The sequence below is a fragment of the Podospora bellae-mahoneyi genome, chromosome 4 (assembly GCF_035222275.1).
Source record: "Podospora bellae-mahoneyi strain CBS 112042 chromosome 4, whole genome shotgun sequence".
In the NCBI taxonomy this organism is placed as follows: Eukaryota; Fungi; Ascomycota; class Sordariomycetes; order Sordariales; family Podosporaceae; genus Podospora; species Podospora bellae-mahoneyi.
This window is the reverse complement of record NC_085883.1, coordinates 3,142,196-3,155,706: the sequence shown is the minus strand read 5'-3', so window position 1 is coordinate 3,155,706 and position 13,511 is coordinate 3,142,196. Positions and strand designations below refer to the sequence as shown.

The 13,511-nt window shown below is 54.7% G+C and overlaps 3 protein-coding genes across 3 annotated transcripts; 1 reads left to right on the top strand and 2 right to left on the bottom strand.

Moving 5' to 3' along the window:
- Positions 1 to 128: 128 nt before the first annotated feature.
- QC761_406230 (uncharacterized protein) lies at positions 129 to 3,580 on the bottom strand. Its single transcript, XM_062878897.1, has 2 exons — positions 1,027 to 3,580; positions 129 to 996 (listed from the first exon to the last, which is right to left on the bottom strand). The coding sequence occupies exons 1-2, from the start codon at positions 3,337 to 3,339 to the stop codon at positions 370 to 372; spliced, it is 2,940 nt and encodes a 979-aa protein (XP_062732635.1). The 5' UTR covers positions 3,340 to 3,580; the 3' UTR covers positions 129 to 369.
- Positions 3,581 to 4,137: 557 nt separating this feature from the next.
- On the top strand, positions 4,138 to 11,354 carry UFD4 (Ubiquitin fusion degradation protein 4; the record flags this gene model as incomplete). The annotated part of the gene is made up of 6 exons (XM_062878898.1): positions 4,138 to 4,172; positions 4,223 to 4,712; positions 5,433 to 5,923; positions 5,991 to 10,895; positions 10,951 to 11,100; positions 11,158 to 11,354. Exons 2-6 carry the CDS (start codon positions 4,498 to 4,500, stop codon positions 11,352 to 11,354), a joined length of 5,958 nt encoding a protein of 1,985 aa, XP_062732634.1. The 5' UTR covers positions 4,138 to 4,172; positions 4,223 to 4,497.
- Positions 11,355 to 12,266: 912 nt separating this feature from the next.
- Positions 12,267 to 13,103, bottom strand: QC761_406245 (uncharacterized protein; the record flags this gene model as incomplete). Its single annotated transcript, XM_062878899.1, has 3 exons — positions 12,267 to 12,473; positions 12,555 to 12,587; positions 12,678 to 13,103. 3 exons carry the CDS (start codon positions 13,101 to 13,103, stop codon positions 12,267 to 12,269), a joined length of 666 nt encoding a protein of 221 aa, XP_062732633.1.
- Positions 13,104 to 13,511: the final 408 nt, after the last annotated feature.

Sequence of the window (13,511 nt, the reverse complement as noted above, 5' to 3'; positions counted from 1 at the left end):
GTCCAGTTGGAACACCGTCACAAGCTACGGTCCGTGCGCCACCAATGCGCCAGCACTCAACCCTATCAGGGTTATGTACGGAGTATAGGAGACCATACTGGAAACATATCAGCACAGAGAAACCCAACTTTGCATGTCAAATTCCATAGAGCACATATTCAATAACGACCAACCCCCTAAGTACAATATACGCCGTAGGTCCCGTGTCCCTCATCGTCTAATTGGTAAATGCCCACCCATGCCAGTGCAGCCAGACTGCTATCAGCCAATGTATCCCAATACCTCACCCACCCATTTCTACTCCCCATTATTATCCTTCTTCACTGAAAACCCCCACAAAAGATGACCCTAGCATAACAGATCCCAATCCTACTCCTTATCCGAATCATAAATTACACTCGGCGGCCGTCTCACATTCTCCGCACCTATCCCCAAATCCAAACTATCCAGCGCCGTACCAAACACCTGCGAAGACGAAGCAATGATTCCCCTCGGCACGGGCAGCTGGGTCTCCCCATCATCGTCCATCTCGACACCCAAGTCCGGCAGCGACAGCTCGCTCGACCCAGGCATATGAGGTCGTGGCACAGATGCCCCCATAGACTTTTGAGGAGATGTAGCAGGGCTAGAGTAGTTACTCGCCGTTGTCGCCTGAGACAGACCAACGGTGTTTCTCGTCTTTTCAACCCGACGAACTGTGGACGGTGTGCTAGGCCGTTGCTGATTCCGGATCCTTTGGCTGGATCGCGGTGCACTTGGCCGGGTGAAATCAGTGACTGGCATCGGCGGGAGTGTCTGCTCTGGACTCGCGGGAATGACAGTATCATCGTTGAGATACTCCAAGTCATCGTCATCCTCAAGAACACTGACGCTCTTTCTCTTGACCATCTGCGTCGACTGAATGATGTCGCTTCTCAGCTGCTGCTCCAACTGCTGTGATACCGTCACCCCAGTTATTCCCTGTGTCTCCTCTTCTTCATCCCCGTCTTCCTCCTCCTCATCCTCATCCTCCTCCTCCTCCACCACCTCCTCCTCCTCCACCTCCTCCACCACCTGATACCCATCCCTCAAAAACTGCTCCGCCTCCAGCACCTCCTGTCCCGGCTCCAAAAACAACGCATTCCTCAAGTTAGCCATCAACTGCCCCACCGCCGTAGGCGGCAAATAATGCCACCTCACCGGCGCCCCCTTCCCCATCCCGTGCTCTTCCATATCCTCCAACGGCACCGGGTTGTTCAACCGATAAACCTGCACCAACTCATACGCCCACTTGAACTTGGTCTCCCCGGCATTAAACTCTACGTTTCCGTTGTAACCACTGTCCTCATCAATCTCCCCCGGCTGCTTCGGTGGTCCAAGCACAGCCATATACTTGACCTCCTCCACGGGATGAGTGGCAAACATCCACACCCGGAGTACGGTGGGAGGGAATTTATACTCCCTAAACTCGTGATCGCGACGGCCTTTGGTGATGTCCTCCAAGGTATCAGGCTCGATGGAGATGACGATGTCGGTGCGGTCAGTCTGGGGACCCAGAGACCGAATTACGCTCATGGGCACACGTTGGCTTTCCCAGCCTTGTGACCAGAACTGGGATCTGGCTTGTGTCATCCGCTGGGCGGCTCGGTTGGGCGTGGGAGAGCATGTCTGAGGGCAGACCTTCTGTGGGGTCTCCTTGTAGACTTCCAGCTCTTCTTCCTCATCATCTTCCTGCAGTGGCTGCCCCTCCGAGCTCTGCCCTAGGCTGGCTGAAGGTGGCGGTGGGAGCTGAATCTGAACCGTCTTGCGAATAGGGGTTGGAGTGGTAGGTCCTTGGTCAGTTGAGGACTCTGATGTCAGGAACTGAGGAGTCGTGTTCCCTCCTTCACCCTTGGCCGGACTCGTGTGGGCAGCTCGCTCAGCAGTCTTCCGTAGAATAGACCGTAAAACATTGGGCTCCTTGTTATGCCTCGGGGTTGGTGTTTTCGCCCTTGGACTTGACGGCTTGGGTGGAGTGCAAGACAATTCTGACAACCCATCCTCACTAGCAGTCGAGTCGTCATCCTGCGCTTGCTCAACCGGCGCCGAAGCCTTATTTTGTGGTATTGGTGTTTTGGATGCTGATCTCTGTGACATACGCCTCTGTGACGACCGCTGTGTTGTCCGTCTCTTTTGTGAAGACAATCTCGTGACCGTCTTATCTGGTGGTGTCGGTGTCCCTGGTGCTTCATCATCACTTGTGGCGGAATCTCTCGAGTTCTTTTGCCCTGAACGGGGAGTCCGATTCTCCTTGTTCGATAGACCACTGTTGGGAACACCACCGGGGTATCGCAGCTTAGAACCAGATCCCGCCTCACCAACCGTCCCTTGATATTTCTGGGGAGTCTGGAACGGTGTTGAACTAATGCTCGCCAGCTCGTCGTCGGAGTCTGGTATTTCCCGGCAGCTCTTCTTCGTTGGGGTGGGCTCAGTAGTGGAATTGTCATCATGTCCAAGCTCCATACTAGGGAGCGATATTTCGGCCAGGGGCTGCCTCTTCCTCTTTTGTGACGACCTCGCCTGTTCAGGAGTTCCCTCCAGCATTGAAGATGAGGAGGGGAGCCCTCCGCCTGGGCTGAAGCTGTCTTCGATAACCAGATCTCGAGGGCGTTTGGTCACCGACTCCACGGTAGGAGCTGGAGCATCAACATTGGTGGACTTATCCTGAAGCGGAGAGAGTACAGAGCCCAGTGTGTACTTTGCGAGCATGGGAGTGAATGGTGTTGGCTGGGACGAGGGAACTTCATCGAGATTGACTTTGATGCGCTTGGTTGAGGGGGTCTGCGGGTCGGACAAAGCCGTCCTTGTTGCTTTCTTCTCCGGAGCTCGTTCCTTTTTGATTATGCTAGCTGATGGCAGCTGTGGTGGCCCCAGCTCATCCTCATCACCTTCGTCTTGAGAGTTCTCGATACGCAGCTCGTTATCCTGCTCCTTCTTTGTCGTCATGGAATACATCTGGGTCATGGTTTGGGTATGCAAGGTCGAACTCGGTGCGTCGCCCAGTGTCTTTCTTCTCTTGCTACGAGTCTGTTTTTGTTTCTTCGGCTTTGGCGCTGCCCTTGGCACTGTTCTGGGTAATTCACCCTCCTCATCTTCCACTCGTAGGTCCGCCGGTGGTGGGGTTTGCTGTACATAATCAAGCTGGGTCAATGTTTGCTGGCGCAAAAGGCGGGACATTCCCGTGGGAGTCGAGGTGCGACCATATGTTCGGACATTTCGCCTTCGAGGAGGAAACTGGACTTGACGAGCAGTGGGTGTTGATTCATAGACGCCTGATGCCGGCGCAGCGGGTGTTGCCCGCGCGCGAGTTTGAGCTGGCATTTGGCGAAATCTCAGTCAGATATAGGTTCAAAGTACGGTTGATTCAGTCACTTATATCCGTATTCATCTTCAACGGAATCGAGCTGGCAATGGTGGGTTCATAGGCAAGTGACTGACTGATACCCAATGTAGCTGGAGGTCTGGATGTTGGCCGCGCGTTAGCTTGGGCAGAGCGTGCCCCAAGACGCGTTTAGTGGGGCGTCGGCATACCCGCGACACCCCTGTGGCGCGGGGATCAATTAAACTCGCCGCTGGAACAACAGTGACATCAGAGGCAGCGAACCTCTAATCGTCTGACCGTGTCTTTGTCATACTGGACGGATGCTTTTTTTTCACCGCAGACTTTTCTCTTCAAGTATCCGTATCTCATTCATGATCAATGATAATGTGTCTTCGTCATGAATGGTATCATGCTTCAAGACACAGTTACGGTCGCAGTGCCAAAGATAGCCCTCGTCCGACCCAACATTGATCAAACACTCATCTGGGAGCAATATCCCCACCCGCTGGATATCTTGGCTCAGAAAACTAGCCCGTAGTTTTCTGTCTTCAAGCCCGAGGATGACAAACATTGCAACACGAGCGTGTGTCTGTGTTGGAACCTTTTCTCATGTGGCACCAAACTATTTGCAAAACACGCGAGATAGTCGCCAGGCTCTTGTGACAAGCGGGCAAGATATACTGTCTCCGTGTGTTGGTGAGAGCAAGGATTTGAACCATGCTTTATACTAGCTTCATGATATGAAAACCTGTGCCTGGAGATCTTCTGTAGATGCCCAATGTGAATGCCCATTCCCAGAGATGCACCCAGCCTTCCGGTGCGGCGTTCGTTGGTCCGTGCTCTGGGTCGTCACGGGCCAAGAACGCGCTGACAAGGATCTAGATGGGCTAAAGAGCCGCTAAGGACGGGGTCCAGCACACACAATCGCCCTCTCACCTCCGTAAAGCATCATCTCCACCGGCCACCATCTCCGCCTCCTCCACCCAGGAAGAAGCGAAGAAACTCCTTCCACCTTCCGCCATCATCCGCTGCCTGCTGCTGCTGCTGCTGCTGCTGCTGTGGCTGGTGCCGACTATATTCGCATAATAAGCTGATGACAATAAGCCAACTCGCTCCCATCCGAACCGCCGCCTGCCAGCCTCCCCATGGCGTAATCCATGGCAGAACGACGCTCTGCAAATTCGCGGTCCAGATCGGCTCTCGATAACGATCCAGTACACCTGCCCACGGTGTCGGCGGTGTCATCTGTCTCGTCCCCGACCGTGACTGCCTCCTCTGCAACTCCTCCTGCCTCCCACAAGCCATCCGCCGCTGCTCCCTCATCCTATCCGTCGTCAACTTCTTCCTCTTCCTCTTCTTCTTCATTAGCCAGGTAAATCCAATAATTTACTTATTACAACCGTTGCAATCCACCACCACCACCACCAACACCTCCACCACCCATCCCCCGCCTCACACTGCACACCTTCCCCGCCTGTTTGTGACGTCTTGCTTTCTCTGTCTCTTGTCTTTTCTATCTATCTTTGTCTCTCTCTTTCCCAGTCAGTGTCTGCCGGATTAAGGTATTCGCCTGTTGAGCTTCGACCACCTACCTGCCTATCTGCCTCTCAGAATCAGTCTCCGGTTCCACGAATCTCAAGGGCCGAAACCGCGCAGTCAGTCGTCAGTCAGTCAGTCAGTCAGTCAGTCAAGTCAAGTCAAGCTAGCCAGCCGAGCCAGTGCTGCAACCATCATACACCAGGCTTCACTGCATCCCCGACGCCTCCTTTGGCGACAGAGGCAGTGAATTCAGACACCACTGCTGCCGCCGGTCGCTTCTTGTCGTCGGAGATTGAGCAGCCTCTGGTCAGAGCGGCAAAGGCCCGCAATACACAGGCACCGGTTCTATCAGCCCTGCAGCAAGCTCCAAAGTTCTTACTGGCATTCACATCCTCGGGAACTGACTCTCAATCAAAAACTTTTCTGCTTTCTACTAAACCCTCTCTTCTTTTTTTGCCCCTCCACCTCACCTCTTCACCATTCCAACATCGACCTGTCAGCAACCTCTCCCAGGGTTGTTAGATCTGGGCACATATTTACTCATGTCGTTCAGAGTCACCCGCTCGAGTGCCCGTCAAGCCGCGACCCAGGCGGCTTCATCAAATCCGAACGCTTCATCGCCCTCCGCCGGAGCGCCTTCACCTGTCGTCTCTACCCCCGTCACAGCCCGAGCCGCCAGAAAACGAAAGACTACTTCCGAAACCAGTCCGTCCCAGGCTGCTCCGGAGCCAGCCTCATCGGCACGCCGTTCCAAGAGACAACGCGTGGCACAGGCTGCTACCCAAGCACCTCCAGAGCCTCCAATCCCTGCTCCGACACCTGCCAGCTCCCGCCGGAAAAAAGCAAAGAACTCTGCCACCATGTCGAGCCCACGGTATGTCGAGCCAGTCAACACGGACACGGACGGGGTAGAATCAGGGGTTTCGCTGACAATTCGATCCAGGGCGCCAGCAGGTTCTGCTAACTGTCCGGAGCATCCAGAGAATACTACCCCCTCGGCCTCGTCCAGCAGACGATCCAGCCGTCATAAAAAGAAGGTTCAAGGTAAGTCTAAACAAAGCCCCTTTTCTTTTCGGAAGGCCGTGTACTAATCTACGTTCTGTCTCTAAAGATGATGCTGCCCCTCCATCCGCCGGGCCTTCTCGCCGGTCCAAGCGCAGTGCTGCCGAGTCGCCAGATCAAGACGTCGTTATGGGTGGTACCGAAGAATCTGATCGAGGTGCAGCCGCTCCACCCCCACCCCCGCCTCCCCCGCCACCCGAAGACAAGTTCCCCGGAGATAGCGACGACAACGAGGATAATGACGAGGATGACCGGCTCAACCGATACGACGAAGACGACGACGATGACGATATGGATCCCTTTGGTGGCTTCCCAAGTGGTGGAATTCCGAGCAGCATTCACCATACACTCAGGGCGTTGACTGGTATGGTTTCTGGCATATCGTCCAGACTGAGAGAGATTTTGAACAATCTTCGCCAAAAAGACGATCCAACGATCCAGCTCATTGCGCTTCAAGAGCTCTCGGAGCTCCTCCTGGTGTCCAACGAGGATAACCTATCGGGCCATTTTTCACCCGACCAGTTTGTGAAAGAGTTGGTGACGTTGATGCAGCCTAACGAGTTGACAGGAGAGGAAAATCCCGAAGTCATGCTGTTGGCTTGTCGCTGCCTGGCCAACTTGATGGAAGCCCTTCCGGGCAGTGCAGGTAATGTAGTGTATGGGCAAGCTATTCCCATCCTATGCCAGAAATTGCTGGAAATCCAGTTTATCGACCTCGCGGAGCAGGCCTTGAGCACTCTGGAAAAGATCTCGGTCGAGTATCCCCACCACATCGTCAAGGAGGGAGGATTGAATGCGTGTCTCTCGTACCTTGACTTCTTCGCCACAGGCACCCAACGGGTTGCGGTGACAACAGCCGCGAACTGCTGCCGTGGCATTCACGAAGAGAACTTCCCCGTTGTGCGGGATGTCATGCCTATCCTGCTCAATGTATTGGGTAGCAACGATCAGCGGGTTGTTGAGCAAGCCTCCCTCTGCGTGACGCGAATTGTGGAAAGCTTCAGGAGGTATGCCGCAAAGCTGGAGGAATTGGTGAGCCCCGAGCTGCTCAAGGCCATCCTTCGTCTGCTGCTCCCTGGCACCACCAACCTGATCGGATCTCACATCCACACGCAATTCCTCCGTGTTCTTGCCATCACGGCAAAGGTGAGCCCAAGGCTGTCGGCTGAGCTCTTCAAGATGAATGTGGTTGAGACGCTCTACCAAATCCTGACTGGCGTTTCGCCCCCGGCCGGGACCGAGGATATCGCCTCCAAGCTCGACAGTGTTTTGATCATGCAGGCTTTGATTCACCGACCCCGAGAACAGATCATCGAGACGCTCAATGTCATCTGTGAGCTTTTGCCAAGCTTGCCTCCCTCCAGTGATCCGTCCGGTCACGATTACGTCGACATGCACTCGCCAATGGATCCTATCACGCCCTCTTCACCTGGTTCTGACAAGAAAACACCCAACGAGAAACGGATCGAGCTGTTGGAAGGGTGCAAAGACGAGGTCCGGCGCTTCGCTATGATTCTTTTCCCTACCCTCACGGATGCGTACTCGAGCACGGTGAACCTGACGGTGCGTCAAAAGGTGTTGACTGCCCAGCTGAAGATGCTTTGCAACCTGGACGAAGACATTCTGGTGGAAGCCTTGAAGCCCGTTTCGTACGCCTCCTTCCTGGCATCTATCCTCTCGCAGCAAGACCACCCCTCTTTGGTCATGTTTGCTCTGCAGGCCACTGGAATTTTGACAAGCCGTTTGGGTTCGGTCTATCGGTACCAGCTGTATCGCGAGGGAGTTATTGCCGAGATCGAAAAATTGGCAACGCCCGAACCGGAACCCGAGGTCGAATCTCCTACGGCAGAGCCTACCGAGCCGCAGAACGAACCAGAGTCGGGAGCAGAGGCTGGTAGTGAGGAGCTTGTCGTGGACCAAACCGTATCTGATGGCGAAAATGATGAGGACCGCGATGACGATGAGGACCGTTCGCACCAAGATTCGGATGAGGATCAGGAGGAAGACGACGAAGACGATGGTGACGAGCACGATCATGACCATGACCACCATCATGACGATTCAGGATCCCCAGTTAGTTCTGAGGGTTCCACCATGTCCCTCGATGGGCCCGGCCGCCGTCTGTCGGTCTCAGACTTTCCCTCTTCAAAGACCCGGATTGCGCAGTTGGCCAAGAAATTCCTCGAGACTCATGAGACCGAGAAGCAGGGCAAGGCTATGAAGAAGAAGGCGACTAAGATTCTTGCCAACCTCTCAGAGCTGGCCACGGAGCTCGAGGCCTTTTACTTGCACCGGACACCTGGAAGCTTGCCCGTTGGTGACGGTACAAAGCTGTTTACAACACTGGCCTCCTATTTTGACTCGGATGTGTTGGAGAGTGTGACCAGCGCCGAGCTTCTGGCCTCTGGCGTAGTCCGGGTGCTCGAGGAGATTTTTGCCAATCCCGATGAGGATCTTGCAGCTGCGGCGCAGTCGACGTTCCTCCAGGTCTTTATGGGATACACTGTGAAGTCGAAACCCAAGACTGCGACTGCAGACTCCCCTGCGACACCCCTCAGCGTCCTGGTTCACAAGCTTCAGGACCTTTTGAGCAGATCAGAGCACTTTGAGGTTCTTACAGTTCATCACAACTCATACGATGGCAACCGCAGCAGTGCGGCGTCCATGCTCGCGAAGCAAATTCGCCTCAAGCTGGTCGCTGATGAGGATTCGGATATCCCTCGGAACTTTCGCAACATTATGGTTTCGATCCATGCCATCACGACCTTCAAGTCTCTGGATGACTACCTGCGGCCGCGGATCAGCATGTCTGACCGTCCTCGTCAACATCGTAAGGATGCGGTTTCGCGTGCTCTCGCGGTCATGGCTAGCTCAGGCTTGCCCATGAGCGCTGCCGCCGCCCGCTTGATGGAGCGGTCATTCTCTCCTTCGACTCCTCCCGCCCCTCCAGCTGCTTCCTCGCAGCCTTCCGGTTCGCGGCCAGGCAGAAAGTCCAAGTCCAAGACGCAGCCCTCTGGAGACGTTCCAGCCACACCGGAGCCATCGTCGAGGGAAAAGGCTGCTTTCCGTAGGTCGGCACGCCGCCAAGCAGCTAATGAAACTGCTCCTCTCCCGCCACCAGAGGATGAGGACGATCTCGAAAATGCCCTTGAGTGCGCAGATGAGAAGCAATTGTCTGATGACGATGAGGACATGGAAGATGAGAGCGCCTTGGATGTTGTGGGTGATCTAGAAGAAGACATGGGCGACTCCCCCACCCCCGACCCTTCCGCTGTCAATGTCGAAGTCGCCGCAGGCGGCAAGGTCATGGCTCGCAAGGAGGACGGGACTAGGGTTCCCACCCCTTCTCAAAGCCGGCAAACATCTTCGCTTCCCAGCAGAGCCAGCACGCTCGCCGCCGCTCTCCAGGGCACACCCACTTCCTCATCCTCGAGGCCTATGTCATACGCCGCCGCCATTCAAGCTGTGCCCCAAGACTGGCACATCGAGTTCAGCATCAACGGCAAGGTGATTCCCAACGAGACAACTATTTACCGCGCGGTTCACAGCTCTGCCACTACGTCTGATGAATACCTCGGCCGAAATGTTTGGTCTGCTGTGCATCCCATCAAGTTCCGGCGCGTCCCTGGCCCCCCTCCTGCCGAGACCATCGCATTTGGAACATCAGCCGACACGGGGGCGGAGGTCGAGGAGGGTAGCACTCCCGGATCTCTAGCTAAGTCGCCCACCACGGCATCGATCCTGCGCCTGCTGAAGAAGCTCCATGACCTCAACGCCAACATTGATGACGTTCTGGTCGAGAACAAGGAGACACTCAAGGTCAATGTCGAGCCGCTCTCCCAGTTTGTCAACACCAAGCTTACAGCCAAGCTCAACCGGCAATTGGAAGAACCCCTCATTGTTGCGAGCAACTGCCTTCCAAGCTGGAGCGAGGACCTGGCGAGGCTCTATCCCTTCCTTTTCCCCTTCGAGACCCGGCATCTCTTCCTGCAGAGTACTTCGTTTGGCTATGCCAGGTCTATGAGTCGATGGCAGAACGCCCAGTCTCAGGAGGAAGCCCGGAGAGATCGCCGTGATGAAAGGCCGTTCCTGGGAAGACTGCAACGTCAAAAGGTACGAATCGCTCGGCCCAAGATTCTCGAGTCGGCCATGAAGGTGATGGAACTCTACGGGGCGTCACAAAGCATTCTGGAGGTTGAGTACTTTGAAGAGGTCGGCACTGGCCTTGGACCCACGCTGGAGTTCTACTCGACGGTATCGAAAGAGTTCTGCAAGAAGAAGCTCAAGCTCTGGCGCGACCATGATCCCAGCGACAATGGAGAGTTTGTCTCTGGGCCTAATGGACTTTTCCCTCGACCCGTGAGCGAGGATTTCCTTGCAACTGAGGAAGGCGAGAAGACCCTCCAGCTCTTCAAGATCCTTGGCAAGTTTGTGGCACGGTCCATGATCGACTCTCGCATCATTGATATCAACTTCAACCCCATCTTTTTCCGCATCGGCAATGAGCACAATGCCGTCCGCCCCTCTCTGGGGGCTATCAAGTCTGTCGACCCTATGGTTGCGCGGTCGTTGATGGTGATTAAGAAGTTTGCCATGGCCAAGAAGGCCATCGAGGAGGATCCCAACCGCGACGCTGCGCAAAAGGTTCACGACTTGGAGAATATCGCGTTTGACAAGATCAGGCTCGACGACCTCTACCTCGACTTTACCCTGCCTGGGTACCCAGACATTGATCTAATTCCCAACGGGTCTCAGACTAGGCTGACGATATCCAACGTGGACCTCTACCTCGAGAGGGTTATTGACATGACTTTGGGAAGCGGTGTTCGCCGCCAGGTCGATGCCTTCCGGACCGGCTTTTCACAGGTCTTCCCGTACTCGGCCCTGAGCGCTTTTACTCCGGACGAGCTGTGCTCCCTGTTTGGTCGTGTGGAGGAGGATTGGTCCCTTGAGAGTAAGTTTGTCGCTCGGTGCGGGATGCAAAAGACAAATGGCTGACAGTTTTCTAGCACTTATGGATTCGATCAAGGCCGATCACGGGTACAACATGGACAGCAAGAGCGTTAGGAACTTGCTGCAGACGATGTCTCAGTTGACGCCGGCGCAGCGTCGTGACTTTCTGCAGTTTACCACTGGCAGTCCCAAGCTCCCCATTGGCGGTAGGTTTTTTTGCTCTAGTGAAATTGAGAGAGGTGATGCTAACAACTTGGCTGTAGGTTTCAAGAGCCTGACCCCCATGTTCACGGTGGTGTGCAAGCCAAGCGAAGCACCATATACATCGGATGACTACTTGCCTAGCGTCATGACTTGCGTCAACTACCTGAAGCTCCCCGACTACACAACTATCGATGTCTTGAAGAAGAGACTGTTTACTGCCATCAAGGAGGGCCAGGGGGCATTCCATTTATCGTAAAAGGCAAAAAAGGGGGCGGAGTCCGGTTCTGTATTGTTTTGAGTTTTTGGGTTTTGGTGTGGCACTGACGGGATGGCTTGCATTGTTTTTCGTGTGGGCCGGTATCAAATTTATCGGTATTTCGGTTGTATTGCGTCCCCAGAATAAAGTTCACTGCATGGACGGCGCGATGGGCATTAGGGAGGAGAAAGCAGACAGAGAAGGGAAGGGCAAAACTGAAGCGGTAATGCTCAGCGGAGCAGATATTATCATCGGGGAGGAAAGGGAGTAGCGGAGATTGCTCTTGTGGAAGTAGTTGTAGTCTTGTTGCGCTGATTCATTTTGGTTTTGCATCTCCTGGCAGCCATGTCAGCGGGTGTAATTTATAGCTAGCTGTGTACTTGTCTTGATGTTAACACTAGACTGGGAGGATGCCGGATGGCGGGGGGATGAGTTAGACTTGCTAGTCTGGTTAATTGACGTTCTGTATCAGCCTACGACATAAATGTGTGAATGCGAGATGGAGGTTTAACGTGGCATCCGGTCACAAAAAGGTCACAGGCCAATTATCAGGCAACAAGTACGGTAGGTTTTGGCAGCAAAAGTTGATGTGTTTTGATGACGATTGAAGGAGAAGAAGCTGAAACTACGAGGAGGGATTGGCCGGGCATTCACCGGAGCAGGTTAGGTATAAAACACAACACCTCCCATCCTTTCGCTTTGCCTAGGCCCCAAACTGCTCCAACGCCGCAACACCAACGCTGGCCGGTTTTCTTTTTTCTTTCCTTATCCTTGAACGCCGACTTGAACCATGAAACAAAACTCCCTTGCCCCGCGCCGGTCTAGTAAGCGACAAGAGCATAACATCACCAAAATACCACTTCCGCACCTCTTGAGGTGGGTACTCAAGAAGTCACCTCCCACCCGTCCGCATCAAACAAGCTTCCCGTCCCTGAAGCGGACGGTGCGGTTGGTGTAGGGCAGGGTGTTGGGCTGGAGGGTGGAGGGGGAGGTAGTCCAACTGCTGTCGTTGTCGTCGTGGAAGTCGGAGTGGTGCTTGGATGTCTGGACGGAGAGGGTGGTGCCGAAGTGGGAGGCCAGTTCTCCTTCGGACATGTCGGCTGAGTAGTCGCAGAAGGCCTGGAGTTTGTCAGGGGTGAGTCTCAAGTGGTGGCAAGGAAAAGACAAGAGAAAAAAAAAAAAAAAAAAAAAAACACCCACCTTGCAAACATAGGTACAATCAGACTTGAGACGCTAGCTCCGCCCAACACAATCATCATCATCATCGTCATCAGCCTTCTGCAACAGCAGATTGAGGGGGGAGGGGGGGAGGGGGGGACACACCGCTCTGTTGTGACTCTGCGACAAAACTATCGGCAGCAGCGGCCACGGATGGAGAAACAGCCTCCAAAACGTGGTAATCTTGTTCGTCCTGCACTTTGCCACGCAGGTGTCGCCGCAGCCGCGCTTGGAGTACCTCTTGCCCGCGCGGCCCCAGCGCCAGGGGCCGTCGCCGTCTTTCCAGGGGTAGACGGGGGTGATGGCGCCGTGGTTGTATTCGTAGGGGTTTTGGTACTCGTGTTTTTTGGGGGGTTTGCTGACTGCTGCTTCGGCGCGGGGAGTGAGGTTGTGGTCGGCGGTGGTCAGGTTGAGGGGGGGACGGCCGAGGGCACCGCTGGCGAGTTCGATGGGGGAGTCTTCATTGGGGGAGGTGCTGGGGAGGGCGGTGGTGAGGGTGAGGAGGTGGATGAGCGGGAGGGTGAACCTCATTTTGGCGGTTGGTGGGGAGGCGAGGGTAGGAGGTGAGGAGGTGCCTTGGGACAAGTCGAAGGCCAGAGTGAGAGAGGATGGAGGGGAGGGGGAGTATGTAGGCAGGGAAACATCTCCATCTTGTTTTGTTCATGCGGGGCGCTGGGGAAACCCCGAGCATGGTTCGTATCAAAACAGAGGCAAAAGTCAGTGGGGGGTTTGTCCGGAAGGCTTGTAGCTTAGACGAGATGTGGAGGACATTGAGCGATGTGATTTGATGGACTGCCCATGTCTAAATGATAAGCATCTGCAAGGCGTGAGTGAGCTAGCCCGAGCTTCCAATGGGCTGGAACCATGAACTGGTGTCTGACACTTTGGTTTGGGAACTGCGCTGCTGATACAGGTGTTGGCAGCGAAGCTGTAAGTTGG